This window comes from Chinchilla lanigera, unplaced genomic scaffold, assembly GCF_000276665.1.
Source record: "Chinchilla lanigera isolate Chin_1 unplaced genomic scaffold, ChiLan1.0 scaffold00014, whole genome shotgun sequence".
Taxonomy (NCBI): Eukaryota; Metazoa; Chordata; class Mammalia; order Rodentia; family Chinchillidae; genus Chinchilla; species Chinchilla lanigera.
In genome coordinates this window covers 28598240-28620204 of record NW_004955415.1, presented here as the reverse complement: position 1 = coordinate 28620204, position 21965 = coordinate 28598240, and the positions used below count along the sequence as shown (strand labels likewise).

At 42.5% G+C, this 21965-nt stretch overlaps 1 protein-coding gene across 2 annotated transcripts in view; it reads left to right on the top strand.

The window, feature by feature from the left end:
* The window catches only part of Ralgapa2 (Ral GTPase activating protein, alpha subunit 2 (catalytic)), a 248630-nt gene that overhangs the window by 43281 nt on the left and 183384 nt on the right, over positions 1–21965 (top strand). For both annotated transcript variants that reach the window (XM_013512249.1, XM_005380947.2), the window contains exons 6-12: positions 1364–1541; positions 2261–2376; positions 4969–5107; positions 6732–6931; positions 10468–10695; positions 18247–18414; positions 19353–19490. In XM_013512249.1, coding sequence (XP_013367703.1) covers positions 1364–1541; positions 2261–2376; positions 4969–5107; positions 6732–6931; positions 10468–10695; positions 18247–18414; positions 19353–19490 — 1167 coding nt within the window. The remainder of the gene's footprint in view (positions 1–1363; positions 1542–2260; positions 2377–4968; positions 5108–6731; positions 6932–10467; positions 10696–18246; positions 18415–19352; positions 19491–21965) is intronic.

Sequence of the window (21965 nt, the reverse complement as noted above, 5' to 3'; positions counted from 1 at the left end):
AATAACAGCAACAACACCATTAGGTTGTTACCCCATTAGGTTGTTTACTGTTAGCCTTATTTCTATCTAGTTATGTTAAATCCAGTTAACGTAAACAATTGAGGACTTGTGATAGAATTCAGTAGACGCTTTCCTCTTGTTAAGCATTGTTGGATTATATCTGGAGAGAGCAGCAGCACTTTTGTCTGATGGCTGAGCTGTTTGGGTGCTCAGTATTCCTACTCATTTTCTTGCTAGAGGAGGAGACGGGGTGGGTACCCATGGGCAGTCATGCCGAGCAGTTGTGGGGTCTAGGGCCATGTCTGGGAGCACACAGTGCACCCACTCAGTTAATGGGGTAGCACCATGGCCAGCTGCAGCATCAAAAGCTTTTCTTACGTGTGTAGACATGAACGCATGTGCTTGTGTGCACCTCTTATTCTCTGCCACTTGGTTTTCCTGCAGAGCCTTGGGTCTGGCTCACAGTTGCAGCCCTGGCTGCAGAGGAACCACTGCCACCTGGAGTTAACTGAGGCAATGAGGCAGTCTCTCCAGTTGTCTGGATTTGGAGCGCACCACATCTTTCAGCTGTATCTGACACATTTTCTGTTCTCTTTTTCTTACATAGCTTCTCTTATGAACATTTTTTCAACCATTTAGAAATACAGAAAAGGAGAGATGAGTACTTCAGATTCTAGAAGTAAGCTGAAGTTGAAAGTAAGCATAGAGAAAGAAAAAGGACACATGTACCTGTGTTGATGTCTCTCCTCCCAGGTGATGCTGACTGTGTGGAGCAGGTGCAGGTGTAGACTTAGGATATACCTGCAGGGGATAGATTTAGGCAGGTGGAGAGTGCCCTCCTTGCGCTCCAAGTATTTTCAAACACATAAATAGCAACATGTCAGAGACATAACCAAAATTCTATAAAAAGCACAGTATAAATTTGCAGGGAGATTATCTTTGTTGTTTTCATGGCTAGTTGAGCACTGAGGGTTACAGAATGAAATACTCTAAACAGGAAATACACAGTACACAATGGGAGGCAGACTGTGCTTTATGTGCCTTGTGTGTCCTAAGTCACTCAGTCCTTGCAATGATCCTTGTGGTGGAAATTGCTGTCCCTGTTCTGTAGAAGGAGAGACTCAAGCCTAGAGAAGCGAAGTGGTTCCCTGTGGGTCATAGCTAGAAAGTGGCAGAGGCTGAACTTGAACCCAGGCCTGCTGGCTCCAGAAGGCTAACTTTTGTGGTGTCCTGCAGCACCTTGCTGTCTTCACTGAGGGAAGAATGTGGTGTACTCCAGTGCCTTTGACCTCTAATTTTGCTTTGTTAAGACTGATACCCATTACAGCACATTTCTACAAATACATTTTCATTTTGTTTTTAGATAAGATGTGAAGGAATCAGGCTGTTTCTTTTGTGGCTTCAAGCACTTCAGACAAACTGTGCAGAAGAGCAGGTGCTGATTTTTGCTTGCCTCGTGCCTGGTTTCCCAGCGGTCTTGTCCTCCAGGGGGCCCTGCACGCTGGAGACCCTCATCAATCCCAGCCCTAGTGTAGCTGATGGTAAGTGGGTGCCAGGTCTTGCAGGGAAATCACTCTCAAACTTACACCAGGAATTCCTGGGGTTTTCATTTTCTTGACTAGAAATCCAGGGACGGTCTGAAGAGGAATTATTCCCTTAATTCTCAGTAGATTCTCACAAACGTTGGGCTCTGCAGACTTGGAGACTATTTTATCTGAAATGATGATAGGAGGAATTTAGTGAAGTGATGGAAGCAGGAATGGCAGGGAGGGACAGATGTTGGAGTGACGGGAAGTGGGCTCCCGGTGTCTGAGTGCTTTTCTGTCTTTCGCTCCACTGAGGTTACAACCTGCCGTCAGCACTGCTGCTGCTGTTCTCAGTACCCTGGCTCCTTCCAGAAGTGGGCATTTGTCTTCCTTTGCCAGCTGTGCCTGCTGTGCAGCATTGGTAGCAGGACAGCAGTGGCCTCAGTGGCCATTTGTGTCCCTGAGTCTTCATGGCGTCTCCCGAGGGCCATGGTTTGCTGCCGCACATCACATTGTTACCATAGCTGGCATTTGCTCTCAGCTGGCAGAAGCGGAGTTTGAGAGGGAAGGGGTGGCCTGCCGGAGGGGTCCTTCACGCACACCAGCTTGGAGTTGCTGTGACCATCTGGGGGGTGACACCTATATCTTCATAGAGCCTGTTTTTTAAAACCCTGAGTAAATACTGTTTAAATTGAATTTAAGTGAAAGAGCTCTCCTTATTTTCCAACCTGCAGCAAAGATATATCCAGAAGAAATAGCTCCACTCCTGCCAGCCGTCTCAGGGGAGAAGACCACCGAGGACCAAACCTGCTTTTTCCTTCAGATACTGTTGAAGTATATGGTCATTCAGGTCAGAGGAAGAGCTGTAGCTATTTCAGTGAAGGACTGGTTCCCAGGAGGAAGGAGAAAATGTCACCTCCTTTCTCCTGTGTCTCCATATTCTTTCTTTGAGGTGGTTGCAGGTGATGTGCACAGACTCAGCATGGGTACCTTTGTAGGAGAGACCAAACACACATACTGTTTTACCTGAGTGTGCCAGACCTACTTCTCCTTTATCCCTTCCTGGTCCCTTGTGTCCACCCAGCAGGACAGGGTGAGAGGAGGCAACCCCTCTCCCCAGGGCTGAGCGGGGGACTGGTATGCAGGCCACTGCCCCTGAGCATGGCCAGCTTGGCCACACTGTCCTTCTCTGGGTTCACCAGTGGCACACAGAACTGAAACCATTGCTTGATAATGTTACCAGGCGATTTGTGTCACTTGGTCTGAATTTCTGAATGTCAGCAAAGTTAGGATAAATTCTACCAACAGTTGTCCTACCCTTATCTCCCTCCTGGTGGGCCTCATCTCTGACCTTAGCTTCCTGGCTAGGGTGCTACAGCAATCTCCTCTTTGCCACACCCGCTTCCTTGCCCAGCGTTCCTTGATACCCGCTGTCCCTTGCCCTCTCTCCTATCACAGCTACAACACTGGGTCCTGGGCCATGGTGGGTGTGGGGTTCCATCTGGAAGGAGGGCACACTTCATGTTTTGCTCTACTCATTCTTTGAGGTGATTTAACATGACTACCCCGCCTTTGTTGGATTGTCTCGTGATTTTTTTTCTAGTCAGTCTCTCTCTGTGTGTCTGTGTCTATCTCTCTCTGTCTCTCTGCCTGCCTGCCTCTCCCTCTCCGTTTCTGTCTCTGTGCATTCCAGATTTCCACTTTTCTTTGGGAAGCAGTGCTTTTCGCTGCTGTTTCCCAAGTACTTGGCCGCTTTCTGACTACTCAGTCTTGTTGGGAAATCTGCCTTTCCCCATTTCCTTTAGCCAACACTAGGGTCAGAATAACATCAAAATCCGAAGAGTCCCGTGAGGGAATTCTGCCTCTTTCCAGAAGCTCCACTCCTATTCATCCTTTCCAGTGCTGCTGGGTCACAAGTGGTTGAGCTTTCCATTTGTCCCGGAAGTTAGCACAGAGCATCCAGAACTTGAGTGTTTTAGGTTATCATTCTGGATGTGGCACTTACGAGTTCTGTGACCTCACATAAGTCACATGACCCCTCAAGCCCTCTGTCCAGAGAGGTAGCGTTGATGTAAGGTAGGGGTTTGTAAACACACTGTGAACCTCCTATATTAGTCCACTTTCTCATTGCTGGACATGATGCCTGAAACCCACAACTTAAAGAAACACAACTCATGGTTCAGGGGACTCAGTCAATGGATGGCTGAGTTCCAGGCAGCAACATCACAAGAGAAGGGTGTAGCAGCATGGAGGAAAGCTGCTCACCCTTTGGCAACCCGGAGGCAGAGAGAGGAAGAGTTGGGGAAGGAGATGTCCCTGCACCCGCACATCCCAGTGATGCACTCCTTCTGGCCAGGCCCCATCTCCTAACAGCATGTTTAACTGTGCACTGTCAGTAGATCAGTGCCCTGATGAGCACAGCACCACCATGACCTAGACACCTTCCAAAAGCCCGTCCCTGAATGCTGGAAATGGGGGACAGTCTAGGTCTAAGCCATGGCACCTCCCACCCCCACGCCTTGTGTGCATGAGTTCTGCGCATGTGTATACCTTCCTCCTGCCTTCTCTTCTGTCAGTTGGGGCGAGTTGTCAGAGCAGAGCCCCTGACAGGGCACGGACACTGAGTGCCTCTGCCCCAGGCTGACCAAAGTGCTCTCCTCCCTTGACCTCAGGTACTGTTGTTTCCTGTGTGGACTTGCAGTAAAGGGGGCCAGAAGCTCTGCTTTGGTCTAACAAGTGTTCAGAGCCACTGATAGGTCCTCCGTAAGCCTCTATGCCGTCTTTCCCTTGGTAATATGAGGGTGACTTTGCCTCTGTGACAGGCTGCCCGTGGTTTGGGGGGTTAGTGTTAAACTCTTGAGCTGTTTTGGGGTGCTCCCACTGTCTGGGCTTTTGAGGGACAGAATGTAATTTCAACACTGTGAAAGCCTAAACTTAACCTGCAGCTGGGCTGACAGTCTGAGTTTACCTGAGCCTGTGTGTTGTTCTTCATGAGAGTGTGCTTGCCACGATTCTGTAACTTCTTCCTTTTGATATTGATTGTGTGTTTAGATAACATTGGATGAAAGAAGAGGACTTCTTTCACTCCTCTTCATTTATAAATGGCCTTTTTTGAACTGAGAGAAGAAAGTAACTTGATTTTTTCTGATTAAAATTTTTAAGACACAAGGAATGTTTAATTGTTACAAAGAACACATGGAAGAATATGGCATTAGGTAGTAGAGCAAATTTGAAAAGATATGATACCATATTTCTTTTGTGAAATCCATTCGTGTCATCTTTTGAGCTTTGTTAAAATATGATTTTATTACATGCTTGTCAATATTATTTGTCATTTTTAGAAGTTTAGGATAGAAATTTTAATCATAACAGCATTTCATTTTCATATATGTTAATTTGAAGTGTAAATATACATATGTTCTTTTCCACATATTATCCAAAGGCTGCAAGCTTGGAGTGGAAGAATAAGGAAAATCAAGATACTGGTTTTAAATTTCTTTTTACATTGTTTCGAAAGTATTATCTTCCTCATTTATTTCCATCATTTACTAAGTTAACAAACATCTACAAACCTGTACTTGGTAAGTACTGTCTGGGCTGCGTGTAGGCGACATCCCCAGGTAGCCGCACAGTCTCTTTCATAGTGACACTTTTGATTACTTTTAAGTCAGATAGTCACTTTGTTCTTATTGGTGGTGGCTGTATTGCAAGAGGTGTAACATTTCCTAATAAGTGCTTTTAATTATGTGGGTCCACTAAAGGACCTCATCTCTCAGCGATAAAGGGGAACCATGGCTTATATACTCAGAAATCATTTAAGGCATAACATATTGTTGTAATTGTATTCACATATACAAAAGGACTTTCTAACTTAGCTCCTCAAGTTTTCCCTCTATAAGGAATGAGGACTTGCTGGGCATGGTGACACACCTGTAATCTCAGCATTCAGGAGGCTGAGGCAGGAGGATTGCGGCAAGTTCAAGGTCAGCCTGGGCTACATAGTGAGTCCAAGGCCATCCTGAAATACATAGTGAGACCCTGTCTCAAAAAAACTAAAACTCAAACGGAAACAAAAAGAAATGAGGATTCACACAACAAAAGTGTCGCTTAAGGTGGTGAAAGGGGTGGGAACCCAACATTTCCCTGTTATTTAAAGCAGATAAAATTAGTTCAAATGAAACATTAAGAATAGTTTTGAAGGGGAAAGGTCAGAGGACAAAATCACCTAGGAGACTTTGCCAGCTCATTCACTAGATGTCTTTGCAGTGTGTGTATGTACACACACATGCATGCACACACATGGACACACAGAGGCTGGGAGAGTAGCTGATGCCTAATACATTTTGAAAAATGAAGTACTGGCTTCTAAGGATGCTAGAATGTGTATTTTTTAAGCTGATTATGTGGATATTTTTCAAAAAATTGTTTCTGATTTTGTAGATAGTATATTTATTTTAAAAACATGGTACATTAAAAAACATGGTACATTATTATATTACTAGGTTAGAAGTTATTTATTGAGAATTTTTCTGCCTCATGCAGACACTCCATGTATAAAAAATTAATTAAAATAGAGAGTTGGATGTACGGCAAGTAGCATTGCAAACCTAAGTCTATAGTTTTCATATTGATGGTGGAATTTAAGGAATAAAAAAATAGACCTCTTTGCTAATTCTTTGGCAAGGTAGCACCTGATAGCTCAAAGATGAAACGTGGCTTCTGAATTCTAGACAAAAAGTAGATTATGTTGATTGTGTTTTCTTAGATTCATCTAAAGGGAAAAGGATATAAAACTAATGCTCAGTGAATTTAATCATTTCAGTGTTAGATATTATACTGAAAATTATTTCTTTTTAACTTCATATATACTTTTACATTTGTTCCAGTTGTAAAATAAAGGTTAAGTTAGGTATAGCGTGTATGAAGAGATCTTTACTACTATAGTTCCATGTAAGAGCTGCTGGCCTAGTTTTCCACAGCTATATGTAAACAATAGCTGCCTCCTCTTTTTGGTTAGGTTACAAGGCCGGCAGAAACAAGTTGCCAAGAGATGCTATTTTTAATCATTTCTGGGTCTTCCTTCTTAGTTTGCTATTCAGAAAATCAGTATATGTTTATCTCAGTGGAAACTGAAACTGCTGGGGCTAAATAATGCTGTGTTAAGAGTCACTAACCTAATCACTTGTTTGTTCTTTTTTTTACTAGACATCCCCCACTGGAGACCAAAGCCCCTGTACATTACCACGACTCGAGAGAGTGAGAGCATTTACAGCACAAAAATTCCATACATGGCAGCTCGTGTTGTTTTTATTAAGTGGATTGTAACTTTCTTTTTGGAAAAAAAGTATCTAACTACAACACAGAACACTAAAAATGGAGTTGATGTGTTGCCTAAAATCATGCAGGTATGTGGTTCTTCCCTTTTGTAAATCTCAGAACATTTAACAACATACGACACACACAAACACTACCTGAGGCAATCACTTCTTGCTTTTGGTTGGCGGGTAGTACTGTTGGTCCTAGGGAATGGTGTTGCTGCCCTGCCCTATCTGTGACACTGACCTCAGAGACAGTGTGAGGCAGCAGCACTAACTGTGCACTCCTGGCGTTGCCATGACCCAGGTGCCTCAGCAAGGGCAGCTAGGAGAGGTGGCTGTGTGTGTGGCCTCTTCTCACCCTCCTCTATCTTCTCTATTTGAATACAGCAACCTCTGAGCCAAGCGCAGGGGCCTGGCTTCTTGCCTTTGGCCATCACCACCACCTGGAGGCCCTTAGAAGACTGCAGGGTGGAAGGGGCTTGTGTTTCCTAGTGTGCTGTGGCATCGCAGCTCAGGTCTTTGCGACTGGTTCCCTAGGAGGAAAGCAGCCCCTTCAGAAAGAGCTCTTATGCAGGGCCCAATGAAGTTAACCAGAAAGTTTGAGACAGTAGGCAGATGGGCCTCTCATGAAGTACTAGCTTTGTAGGTGGTGTCATTTAATCTGAGCACAAGTGAAGACTTCTCAGTGTGAGCTGTGGGGCTCCAGGAGACCAGAGAACACTATGGTGGCAGGGAGGGCTGAGGAGAAGGGGTGACAACCTGCAGCATGCAGTTTTCTGAGCTTTAGTAGTGCTGACCTGGTTCAAATAAACATGTTTGTTTTATCGATAAAGTCTTCTTCACATGCCAAAGAATAAATGTTGTCTTTGCCTTGACATCAGAATCAACTCGCTGAAAGTAGCAGTTGAGAATTTTAGCCTGATTCTAGTGGGTAGAAAATGAACCTCGCTCTAGGACAGATTCTCTTTTAAAAATAAATAGACTTGTGTGATAATTAATCTTGTTTGAGAGATGCTTAGATTAGTAAAGCACATTTTTGGGTATCTCTAAGTGGGTCATAGGACATGACTCTGGGGACTCTGGTCCCTTGACCTTCCTCTCTGGGCTGTTCCCTTGCGCTGCTTCCTGGATGCCATGAGGTGAGCAGCTTTCCTCCATCAGGCCCTTCCATTATGATGTTTCTTCCATGGAGCCACCTGGCTGACCATGGACCAAAACGTCTGAAACCAGGAGCCAAAGTAAACCTCTCCTCCTTTAAATTGCAGGTATCAGGAATTGTAGTAATGGGAAGCTGACGGATATAACTTATATATTCAGTTTGCTTTTAACCTTATCTCTTATTGTAATTATGAATGTTTCTCAAACCATGTAAATCTTTTGAGAAGTAGCTATTTATATGTAAAGGGAAGTGTGAGCTACACAAGGAGACAAGGCCAAGAAACACATTGTTTTATTAAGAAAAATTTTTATTTCATGACATGATGAGAAATTCACCTGTGTTACCATTCTGTTTTATTTAGTGAGCTTAGTTTTTTGTTTGTTTTTGTATTTTGAGACAGATACATACTTCAGGTTGGCCTTGAATTCACTATGTAGCCCAGGCTGGCCTTGAACTCACAGCAGTCCTTCTGCCTCAGCCTCCCAAGTGCTGGGATTATAGACATGTGCTACTATGCTCAACTAGTAAGCTTAGTTTTAAGTGACTTAACTTAGTATCTTTAAACATAATTTTGTATGCATATATTGCTGTGCTACAAATCACCTTAAAGCTAGTGGCTTAATGTGGCAACTTTTTTTTGTATTATTATTATCTTTCACTTTTGGGGTCAAGCATGGGGATAGAATTCAGTTTTCCTTATGTGTGTGACATGTGACATTTTCAGAGGTCACAGGGTAGTGATCATTAGCTTGTGGTCTTTGGTTTGGAGGATCCAAGATGGCTTCATTTGCACACCTTTTCCAGTGGCCAGCAGGAAGGAAGCTGGGCCCAGTGAGTGCTCCTTCCCGGGCCATGTCATCACTGGGGTGGGTGGACCTCTCACATGGCTGCTGTGGGCCCCAAGATGGGAAACGTTGACCATCAGCCTCTTGGGCACAGTCCACACAGAGCAAGGGGAAGGGACCACAGAGCACAGGTGACAGTAGTGCAAATGCATCTGCGCGTGAGGCCAGGGTGCAACCAGTGTGTGTTTCACACCTCACTCCAGAAAGAGATCTGAGAATTGGTTTCATCTTTAATTTGCTACCTGTGTATGCTGTTTTCTTTCAAGCCCACAGAGAAAATGGGAGCTACCAGCTCAGAAGTCACAGGTTATTGAGCCACAAGTGACATTAAGTGTAATCCAATCCCCTTGCTCTATAGATTAAAACTTAAGTGTAAAAAATACATGAAATTAAAGTGACTTGCCTGATGGAGTAGAAGTGAGCCTTTTGGTACCTGTCTGAGGCTTCCTTTTTGTACCATACTCATCCCAGCCTGGGGTTGTTCCAGCTGAATCTCCAGATAAGGAAGGATAAAAAGAGTATACTTTTATTTTCTGTGGAAGACAGCAGATCCATCAAAGAGATGAAATGGGTTCTACAGGGCCACATGTCTCACAGTGTAACAGCGCCTTTGATAAGCCACACAGGCTTAGTCACTATGGCAAGAGTAGAAAAATTACTACAAATATAACCTTCCATTAATTTTCCCTAGAGATGATGATGGGTTATCTGTTTTGTTTTCATAACATCTTGGTGGTTACTAAAATTACTGTTTTGTACTGCCCATATCTTATCATGACTTGTAAAAAATTTCCAGTGGATAAAATACAGTGATATTTGGGTTATATATTTCTGACAGTAAAGAGTAAAATGGAGCCTACAAAGAGGAAGCAGAGTTATACATATATTAGTTTGAAGAAGCCCTAATTGTGTAGAGAAATGAGAGATCAGTATTAGGCTTTGTGAGTCATTGTATGGATTACTTTATTTCTTTTACTCCCAAAGCCTTCTAAATATTTAAAGTTCTATGAATATTTTACTTAGCTTTCACCTGAGATTGAGAATGAAGCCTAGATCCAGATTCTTCTCATAAAGCACCAGTGAAGACCTTGCTACTCCCCATCAGGGAGCCGCATAGGCTTTGTGTCCCTCATGTCCCCGCATTTTTACATCCCTGTGACCACAGAGTAAACTGAGATGTGTGGAGGGGATCTAATGTGATGGTAATACACATGTATTTGCACATTAGAGGAATTTCATAAATACAAATTAAACTTTTGGGGTAATGAAATTTCACATTTCCCTTCCCTGAAATGACTGTAGTTTTTCTGTGACAATAACTGAGCTGGGGAAGTAGTCGATGGCTAGGTAGAGGCCTGGTGAGTGTAGGCTCTAAGGTGAGCTTGTGGAGATTGGTGGTGAGCAGAGTGCTTTTAAACAGGGCAGGACCAAGGGCTCGGGTGTAGCTCTGTGGGGGAGCATGTGCTCAGTATGTGGAGGCCCCTAAGTTCAATGTCCTCACAAAAGAAAAGCCAACAAGCCACCTCCCCCAAGACCCAAAGGTGAGGGGAGACCCAGGCTTACAAGGTGCTTGTGAGCAGCAGCATGGGCACTGAAAAGTGTGCTGACCTCTCTTGCAGACCGTTGGTGGTGGTGCAGTGCCTGAGCGGGTGCCGGAGCTGGATGGCGGCGGGCCCCCGGAGCAAGACAAGGGCCATTCCAACAGCAGCACCTTGTCTGAGCGGAGACTCAGCAGCTCCAGCCTCTGCAGCATTGAGGAAGAGCACCGGACAGTGTATGGAATGGTGCAGCGGATCTTCCTGTCAACACGTGGTTATGTCAATTTTGTGAATGAAGTATTTCGCCAGGTCAGTGTGTGTGCATGCATGCACATACTGTACAAGTGCATGAAATTGAAGAGATTTTTGTTCATATCTGTATTAGTGAGCTTTCCATTACTCTTAACAAATACCTGAGATCAGTCAACATGAAAAGAAGCAAAATTGATTTGGGCTCATGGCTTTGGACGCTTTGGTCTATGATCACTGCCCCCTTGCTCTGAGCCCTGGCAGCGCAGGACGTAGTGACAGTGGATGGCACAGAGGAGGCCCCTCACTCACCTCTGCACCTGGGAGAGAGGGAGAGGGAAGGACAGGTCCCCGAGGCACCACCCTGCATTTTTTACCACTGCTAGGGGTGCTGGGGGACAGCCTCTGTCATGCACAAGCCAGGGGGAACCCACCTTCCTGGGTTCTTTTACTCACAGCACTCCAAGAAAGACTCTAAACTCTGAGACTAAATAACTAATGAGTGGGCCTTCTGAGTCTACCTTTTTGTTTTGTTTTTTTGTATTTTTGAGACAAGATCCCACCATGTAGTTCAGGATGGCCTTGAGCTCACTTTGTAGCCCAGGCTAGTCTTGAACTTGCAATGATTTTCCTGCCTCAGCCTCCTGAGTGCTGGGATTACAGGCGTGTGCCACCATGCCTGACTGTAGTTCTACTTTTAATTTATCATGTGGACTTTTGTGTTCCACAAAAAGGATTTTTTTGGTTTGTTTTATTTTTGAAAAATTCCTACACAAGGAGGGGCAATTCAACAACTATCTTCATGTTTCTTTAGCAAACCAGCCTCAGGCAGGTGGGCAGGAAGCCATCTTGAGAGCCCAGCAACTCAGGTACCTAGCAGCACAGAGATCCTGGGTGCTTACACAAAGCCACACTGTACCCATTTGATGACAGTGTTCATGGTTAGGAGGAAAACAGTGGGATGGGAATCAAAGAAGAGAAAGGAGCTGAGGCCAAGGCATTGTGCTAGCAGAACTGTGTAGAAATCCAGGGGATGGAAAGGTGCTGGGAAGAGCTGCAGTGGGAGAAAGAACAAAGGTGCAGGCAAGGAAGGGAGATTGCTGAGATCGTATCAGAAACTCCAGCTACACTTAGCAGCATGAGGAACATCGCGGCCTACAGCCACAGCTGTGTGTTCTCTAGAAATACTGAGTAATGCTATAGGTAGATGTATCACCACGCTGGGGAGGGCATACCACGACATCTGGTGGAGATGGTCAGGATGCACAGAAAGCCCTTGACCTCTGTGCCCAGCTCTGCAGAGCGCACAACCCAGAACAGCAGAGCTGGTGTGCAGAGCTCAGCTCCATCCCTAGGTGTGCCTCTGTGTGGGTTCCACCGCAGTCCCTTGCCCTTGCTGGTCAGTGCTGACTTCCTTCATGAGTTTCTTTTTTAATTTAAATAAAGCTATTCAGAGACTAAGCCACAGAGTTATTAAAACTTAAAATGGGCTTTTAAGAAGTGTGCTTCTCAGCTACAATTTAAAACGTGTGGGAATGCTGCTGAGAACAGCAAGCAGTGCTGGTGCTCCGCATTCCTGTGTGATGTGGGGACAGGAGCTTCCCCGGGGGCCTGGCAGCAGGGAGCGCTTGTGACCAGGTGGCACAGGTTACCTTGCATGGGGTGGACAAGCATGGTGAAAGTGGAAGAAGTAATCAGTAACTGAAGAAAGATGGGGTTGGGCCTTTCAGGACAGCTCACCCCTGCCACCTGCAGTAGGGAAGCGGGTAGAGCACATTAATGGAGACTGTTCTGGTCCCTGGGGCACCAGGGTCTCACTGGAGCTGGGTCTCACTGGAGCTTTTCAGACTGCCTGGCACCTGTCTGTATAGATCACGAAGCCCGCTTACTGATTCCAAACCAGCCTTGATGTTTAGATAATGAGGGAATAATAGTGCAGACCAGCACATTCCACAGTATTCTTTAGTTGTATCCTTTAGGTTTATTTGTATAATACTCTCTACAGGTGCCTGTTTCCTCTGTCACATGCCTCACTTATAGTCAGAGGAATGTGAAGCACTTTTTGAAACCATGTCTATTCTTTGTGTTTTTGATTTATTGGTTACTTTTCTAAAATTAAAAAAATTTTGTAGCACAATTGAAGTTCCATTTGTTCTTGCAACACAAAACTTAAAACATAGTATTATTTAGCATTCGGATGTACATGAATTAGGATACTTATGAGAAACTCAATTGTGTCATAAGTATGATGTTGTGGAAAAATGAACCCAAATATATAAAAAATGTACAAAGCACTAGTCTTCCTCCATTGCTGCTTAGAAAAATATGATTGTTTCTCCATTTATCAGGATGATTAAATTTTTTAAAATTTTGGTACAAAACACTGCAATTGCTTATTTATATAGGAGGGCACTCTTACCAGCTTCCCCAATATACAACTGAGTACACGATATTGCATGGAAGAAAACAACAGCTTAGTTGAAATTTTAGGAAAAAAAAATCAATTAGGTACATATAGATTAAAAACCCAGTACTTGGGGAAAGAAATCAATGAATAAAAGGCCTATCTGTTTGCAGCTTCTATACAGTGCACCTGCCAACAATGTACTTCTGTGTCTAGCTGGGTTTAGAAGTGAGTGAGCTATGTTTAGAAGGGTGAGCTGTGTGCTTACTTTTATTTTAAAGAAAATTTTATTTAAAATACATTCATTGGATAAATACAATTTATCCCTAATTAGGGAGAAGAAAGTAAAAACAAATTGCATAAAACATTGCCATCTATGCAACCACCATTGATGTTAGGTGCATCATTCCAGGTATTTCTGTGTGTGTATGCCTGCCAGCCTAGGCAGTGAGATAGATACGATCTCGGATGCAAGCAGACTGTAAGCAGCTGGCAGACTACAAGGCGGTCTCAGATGAGCTGATAGGCATAAACAAACTGAATGTCAAATATAGGAGAATGGACATATAGGTGTAGATGGGCCAGCTGGCAGAGATGGAAGTAAGCAAGTGGAGTGATGGCCTGGTGAGTAGAGAGATAGAAATCAATAAGTGTAGACAGGCAGGCAACCACAGACAGAGACAGTGACGTGAAGCCAGAGAGGTCAACTCAGGTGGCAAGAAGAGTAGATAAGAAAAAGTACCAGAGGCTGGGAAAATAACTTCATGACAGTAGTATCTTTAATTCTTAATGAATCTTTGATAAATCTTTAATGAACAGTTCTAAATTTTATTTTACTTGAATTTAACAGAAGAATATCAAGAAAACTGAAGGAAATGTTGAAATTCAAATAAATGTTCTTTTTATATAAGAAATATTAACTGTTAAGAGATTTGTCTCTAATTGAAAAGATTACAATAGTATTAAGGTGTTGAAATCATTTTTTAACCATATGTTATACTTTTAGGTAGCATTGTTGATTTCATGCTGTGAAAATATGAAAAGAAATGAACAGATTTGTATTTTTTCAGCTTCTCTTCATTTCCTAATTTTACTATATTATAAACTTATAAGTGTATCATCATCTGGAATTGATTTTAGAATGATAAAGTCCGGAGTTGTTTGTCTTGCTTCTGTGTGTAGCATTCATTCCTCTTGGCTCTGTGGTCCTGACCACAGCTCTGGTTGGCTTTGTCATTATTTTCAAGTGGGTCCCCTAGGACTCTCTTCCTCAAGTTCCTGTGAGATGGTGAAGGTTATCCTTTTGCCTTTGCATACAGTTAGCTGTGAGTAACAATCTCAGGTTACTGGTTATTCCACTTGAGAATTTGTAAGACAGAACTTTCCTAGACATACAAATCAGAGGCAGGAAAACCTCAAAAGGGCTTCAGTTCTACAAGTGAAACATTAGAATGCATAGATTTAACCTTTTTGAAGAAATAAAAGACAAGCTTGAAAATGTTTGCAGTAATCAAGAAACTAACCGATGGCATAGTAGAAAATAGAACTTAAGAAACAGGGAGAAAAACATATATATGAACTGGATTGTTAAAAGAAAACCTAATTGGGTACAGTAAAAGCAGATTAGATGGAGCTGAAGAGAGAATAAAATGAAGAAGCAGTTGTCTTGAATTTATGTCAAAGAGACAGAGATGAGACGTATAAGAAGTTGGGATGTATAAGGTGTAGTGAGAAACCCCATGCATATATCTTTGTTTTCTTTTGCTTCAGTGTCTGTCTTGTCTGTGGATACATCTACCAGTTTCTTTTGATCAGTGTTTGCATGGTACATCTATTTCTGACTTTGCTCTCAGCCTGTCCGCATCTCGGTGTTTTGGATATCCTTTTATAAATCACAGATGAGTGTTTTCAACTGTTGTTTTAAATCCAGTGGTATAGTCACTGCCTTTTTATTGGAACATTATTCCACTTATATATAACATAGCAGCTGCTTTTCCTGTGTGTAAGTCTACTATCTTTATAGTTTCTAATTGTATTGAATTCATTCTGGCTGATTGTTTTTAGTATCTCATTTTTTCCCTCTAATTAGACTAGTAGTTTCACATTCTTTGTAGTTATTTTAATGGTTAACAGCATATATTCCTAACATAAAATCTAATACTAATTTCAGTTTATACACATTAGCACATTTACTCTTTTCTAGTTTTGGTACATATTTTAATTATATATATATATATATATATATATATATATATATATAGTGTGTGTGTGTGTGTACTATACCTTTCATGTAGTCATATATGTGCTTCATTTAGATTTTTTAAAATTCCCTGTTAACATTTATTTCTTCCCAAGTATCTGGCCTGCAATAGATTTCATTTTACCTGAAGGATAATTTTTAATATTGCCCCTAGTTGAGTCTCTTGGTCTTGGGTTCCTTCTGGAGACATCTGCATTTCATTTTTGAAGTGTACCCTTTCTGGGTGTTCGGTTTTGCAGCAGCAGCTGTCTGCCCTCTGCACTTTGCTGATCCCAGTCCTAGTCATGGCTTCCTTTGTGAGATGTGGTGAGTCAGGTGACACCTCCTTTATTCTTTATTTTTTATTCTTTATTCTTCTGGCTGCTTTCCAGACATTCTGGTTGTCTTTGGTTCGCAAAGGTTTTACTGTAATGGACTTTATATTTATCCTGCTTGCCTTTCTTAATTATTCTGAAATCTGTAGATTTATGTCTTTCACTGATTTTGTAAAAGTTTCTGCCATTTTTTTTCTTTACATATTGTTTCTACCTCCTTGTCTTTCTTTCTGCATCTCTAATCATGCGTAGGATAGTCTTCTGTTTGTGTTTTTTCTCTTATCATCTCTTCTTATTTATTTAACCTTTTGTTTCCTTCCTCCCTCCCTCCCCAACTTGCTGTGTGCTGGGGAACACAGGGCCTGTGCATGCCGAGCAAGTGCTCCCCACTGAGCTACATTCCCAGCCCACTTGCTCTTTCATTCTAGATATTTTCCTCTGATATTTCCTCTGGTTTTCTCTTAGCTGTATCTAGTCTGTCCAACCTATACACACTGAGTTTTTAATTTGTATTTTTAAAAATTATGTACTTTAGTTTTTTATATTCTCATTACCTATATAGTCTATGTGTTTATACTGTTTTCTGTTTTTTAAATCATAGTTTTGGTCAAACTGACTTCTCCTTTTTGTAATTTTTAAATTAATGTTATGTATCATAATAACCAGACTGTACAAACAATTTTGGCTTTGTTTAATTAATTAATTTAATTATTTTAGTACTAGGATTAGTTAGGTACTAGGGATTAGTCTCAGGGCCTCCATCCCCACCCCTTGTTGTATTTGGTGACAGGATCTTGCTGAGTTGCCAAACTACCTGATCTGGGCTTAAATTTGAGATCCTCCTGCCTCAGACTCCCAGAGGGTTAGGATTACAGGCACCATAGCTGGTCACAAATTTGGTTTTAATATGATTTTATTTTTCTCTAGAGCAGAGTTTTATTTCTTTCCACAAGGCAGATAATGTGCTGTACAGAGCGCAGAGTTACAGAGTTATCTACATTTGTCAAAACTAGTCCAGTGGAGTTCTCCTTAAGATTTTTGATTTCTTTGTAAATTTTACTTAAATAAAGTACTATAAATAAATTTTGGACTGTAGCCAGTGATTTGTATGCTGGAATATTTATGGGTAAAGTGTAGCAATGTTTGTAGCTTTTAAAATGAATCAAAACCAAAAATGGGTTGAAGGAAGCTTGACAGATAAATATGCGACAAGGCAAATATAACAAATACTCATTGTACAGTCAAAGGAGTGGATATGTGAGTTATCACTCTACAACCTTCCCTCTATTCATGTGTGGATTTTTTTAATAAAATCCAGGGGATCAAGGGATGGAGGGAAAGTGGATGAAAAAGTGGAATTAACCTGTATTGTGTACATGTACCAACTCCACACAGGAGTGAATTCATTCTCTGATGGAAACGTGTTAATAAAAAATAGACACTGAAAAAATTCAGGGGAAAAATTAGAGTAAGATAGCATTGTACTGTGTCATGCTCTCTTCGTGTGTTCATTGATCTTCCTTGAGCTGTGACATCAGTACACCTTAGTGTTCTCCTAACACAACTCCTTTGTTCTAGAGTTGATGATAGAACCAGCATAGCTGAAATTTACATATGGCTTGCACCTGTGTAACAGTGTCATCTGCCTGCAACTGGGTCATCTGGTGTGACCCTTAGGACCAGTATTTTTAAAGGTCTCAGAAACTTGAGACCAACACCTGCATGTGTGGGTAACCAACTTTGTAACCTCTGGAGATAGCGCCTGTGTTCTGAGGCTCAGTGTCCTTGTCTGTGGCAATAAAGCAGTCATCAAGTATATAGTACATATCCTTTGCCCACCTTGCATACAGAAATAGTCCATAAACCTAGAAAGCGAAAGGCAAATGCATTTCTTCTTTAGATTCCTGTTTACATTTTTGGAATCTTATCATAGTACATGAAAAGTCCTATGTGCAAGTATGTAGGGAGTTCTTTAATGATGAAAAGTTCCCATAAATACGCACAGTGCTGCATGTGGCCAGTGGCTCCAGTTAACGTGGGTACCTGTCGTTAGCAGTGTTCTATGCGTGTTGAAAGCTGTCTCAAAAGAAAGGGAAGGAGGAAGGGAGGAAGAGAAGGATAAGTGAAGGAGGGAAGGAAAAGAAATGGAAAGAAAGGGAAAAATAAAAAATACCTAGCAAAGGCCTGACTTAGAGCAGTTGACAACTTCTCCCACTGTGGCCGTGAAAAGCCATGTGATGTCACTGAACTGGGGCTGAGAAGAGCTGAGCACAGAGGGCCCTTGGGGGCAGCAGCTCATCTATGATCTCACCAGCTGTTTGGGATTCCCTGGGGGAGGCGCCAAGTTGTACAGTTCCAATTCTTTCAAATAGACAATATATGTATAGGTATGGCTTGATTTTGTTTTTTGGAGAAAAATTATTAAGAACATAAAAGTTATTTTCAAATTATGTCATGTTTCCTGGCCTAGTTATGTGAATTTCTTTGTTCTTTGGATACATGGTATACACGAAGACACATGGCCTTGTATAGTGCTTTTGCGAGCCTTGTGTTCAGAAGTCGGTGGTCATCAGAAGTGTCACTTCTGGGGCCTGAGCATGTGTGGGGTTAAAGGAATTTCCTTTTCTTTTCAGGCATTTCTTTTGCCTTCCTGTGAGATAGCTGTAACCAGGAAAGTAGTTCAGGTATACAGAAAATGGATCCTCCAGGAAAAGCCTGTGTTCATGGAGGAGCCGGATAAAAATGATGTTGTCCAAGAAGATGCTGAAAAACTAGGCGTTTCAGAGACTGACGCCAAGGAGGTAACTTCCTCCCTTGCACTTTGAGTTGAATGGGTCTTTTAGCTCAGTCTGCCTGCTCGGTTCAAGGGCCCACTGTGCAGACGTGGGCAGGCCGAGCTTTGTTTACCCTTGTTGGGGCTCTGGAGTTGCTGACTTCAGTGGGGACCTGTGTCAAAGAGACACCATCTCCTAACCCTCAGGTGAGGGCCATGTGGATGCAACAACTTTGATAGTCACTGTCACAGAGAAATGTTTCATAAACCACCAGACTTATACATCTCTGTATGAGAAGACTCAAAAGTTACTGCCTTCTCTTTGACTTGTTTGAAATAAGTAGCATTTGGAGAAACTAAACTTAGACTGCTTGGGCCAACTTTTCTTGTGTATCAGAAACATCTGGGTTTAAACATTTGAAAGGACGAAAGCTAGCAGCCCCTCTCTGCTCTGTGTGTGTGTGTGTGTGTGTCTGTGTATGTGTGTGTGGCACTGCCCATGGTAGGGGATGCTGGATCCTGGGTAAATCTAAGTCCACAGACCGAGTGGAACACCTTCCTGCCACACAAAAGAAACAAGTATATATTCCTAGCATTCTGTCTTGGAATTAATTTAAAATGTTTAAAATTCTTAACCAGAGGCATATTACTTTTAAATGCCTATTAATTCCATAATTTTGACAGTTCAATGTTGGCAAAATTATTTTAAAAATTAGTCATAGGTCAAAATGCACAAGGGAGAAAACGGGCTGTATGTATGTCTGAGGCATGTTCTGTGCTCTCCAGATGCCTAACACATGACCCGGTCCTGCAGCATATACTAGCTTACGGTGCCAAGGCAGAGTAGTGAACAGACAGAAGCTATCTGTGCTCCGAAAGCCTTGGTCATAACCTCTGCTGAGCATGAGTTACGTGTGCAGGCACACGCTTCTTGACATGCTGTTAACAAATTGTTATTTTCCGAAGGCCTCCTCGGATGGTTCCGGTCATAAGCGATCTTCCAGCTGGGGACGCACATACTCCTTCACCAGCGCCATGAGCAGAGGGTGTGTGGCCGAGGAGGACAGCACCAGTGTGAAGGCCGGGGCCCAGGCCGTGCTGCAGGTGTGCTAACAGGCTGGGGTCCATCTTCTCAGCCCCTAGGCAGAGATAGCTCTTACCTTCACATTCTGAGGTTTCTTTCTAATTTCCCACCTGCAATTGGTAAGGATTATTTTCTAGTTAAAGAAGGTATAAGAACTGGTTGCAGTTTTTTGGAGAGGGATTATTATACAGTGAATGTGAAGTGTCTAGGATTTAAATCTCAAAAATAGCTTCTAAGCACACACAAGTAGCTATTTGGATTCTAATTTGCAAGATAAACTGGGTGATCATATAGTCTTATAAGTAATACTCCTTTTTAAAATTGCCTAATTTCAGATGAACAATGACTAATGCAGTAGTTTTGAGGTATTTGTCTGAATTAACAGGTAAAATAGAATCTGTACCATGTGGAGCACTGCAAGGAGCAACTTTGGCTCACTGCTTACCCTCTCCAGACCTCAGGCTTTTAGCTGAAATTGAGAGATGGGAGGTTCCCTCTCTGGCCCCAGGAGCTCAAAGGTTTGTTCAGAAAAGTGAATCCCAGGGTGCCTCCCATTCCCTGCTCCCTGGCCCCACCCCAGCCTGCCTCTGAATATGCAGCTGTGTCCATGTAGGCCTCACATGTAGAAGCTAGGCGAGGATCTGGTGAGAGCTGGACATGACACATGTGTCCCCCAGTTTTCAGTGACGCTGCTGTCTCCCAGTTTTCTGTCACCTGTCTTGTGATGGGGTTCATTATCATTGTATCTTTTCATTTTCAAGCGGATGAGCATTTTACTAAACAGTACTCATGAAATTTCTCATTTTAAAAACCATCAGATAATTTGAAATTAACTTTTGAATCAAGGTGGTTTTACTCGTGCAGCTTAAAGCACCTTGGTGTCACTCATAAGCAGGGTCTGTGTCCCCATCACAGAAATACTTGGAGGAATCCCTACCTTTTCCCTCCATAGTTCCTTCCTTCCATGTGGATTGCTATCAGCAGCCTGCTCTACAGTTTAAAAGGGCATTTAGTGTGGATTTCAATGGATTTTTCCTTATTGTATCTGATACCTTGATCCTTTTCTTGGTTTATTAGGAAAAGGGGCCAAATGGAAGTTTGATGCCATAACACTCTTCAGTGGTTGGTTTTGATGAGTGCAGTTTAGACAAACTAATTTTGCTTAGTTTTGCTTTAACACCAATAAAGTAATAAATATTCATGCAGTTGGCATTTTGTTGTTTTATTAAAAGTACAGTAAGTGAAAACTCCTTACTTTTACTTGGGAATGTGCAAAAGTTTCAGATTCAAGAAACCAAGTGTATTGGATTAAAACGATCTGTACTGCAGTATATCACTTGTGATTTATTCCTTTTAAAGAGGTTGTCCCTGACACTACACTGCAGCTACTCTAACTTGTTAAAAAGTGTTTTATATCTTTTCATACTCAAAGGGTAGTAAGTTCTTTACTATTAATGCAACCACCTGTTACCAACTATTATAGTCATTATGTAGTTATATTTTTCTGGAAAATTAAGTATTTAATTATTTATATTTTTAGGTTTTTGCGACAGGGTCTCATTCTGTAATTCAGGCTGGCCTTGAACTCACTCTGTAGACCAGGCTGGCCTTGAACTTGCAGTGATTCTCCTGCCTCAGCCCACCAATTGCTGGTATTATAGGCTTTCCTGAGAATTGTGACATCTCTTTATAGTCTTGCAAAATACAACTTTAAAGGTTGTCAACATTTTCGTTCACCTGCTTGCTTTTTGACTATGCTGATTTTAACCAGTAGGTCAGCCTGTGCATTATTTTGAATGTTCACTACCACATGCTGAGCAGAGGATACCTAGGAGGACCTTGCCCTGGACCCTTTTCACTGAGTCACAGTATCTAAGACCCACACCCTAACTGGGGAGAGGTGTATTTGGCTCATGTTTTCAGTCCATAGTCTGCTGGCTCCAAGGCAGGATGGCATGGCCCAGGGGTATGTGAGGAGAGAAGCTACTCACCTGGCAGACAGGAAGCAGAGAGAGTGAAGGGAGGAGCTGGGAAGAGAGGTAAACTCTTCCAGGTCATGGCTACAGTGACCCACCCCTTCTACCTGATCTCACCTTCTAACAGCAGGTGCCCCCATAACCCAACCACCTGCCATAAGCTCCATAATATGAGTGCATGAGGCTCTTGGGAAACTGTAACAGTTCTGTCCCTCCATATAGGCAGAGCTGACCCATCCTCATCAGATTGGCAGCTCAGGATACTTGAAGCTGATTGCCGCTGGTGTCACCCTCATAGGTCTCACACCCCTCTTCTACTGTAGAGATGTGAGGCAGCCGCTTACTGCCTGAGAGCTGGGGTCAGTGCCTGTCTTAGATACTTTCCTTGTTGCTAAGACAAAATACCTGCCACCCAAAGTTAAAGGGAGAAATGTTTATTTAGCTTTCAGTTTGTAAAGGTTTCAGTCCATAATCGCTGGCTCCAAGGCAGGGTAGCATGGCAGGGTGGCATCACAGAGG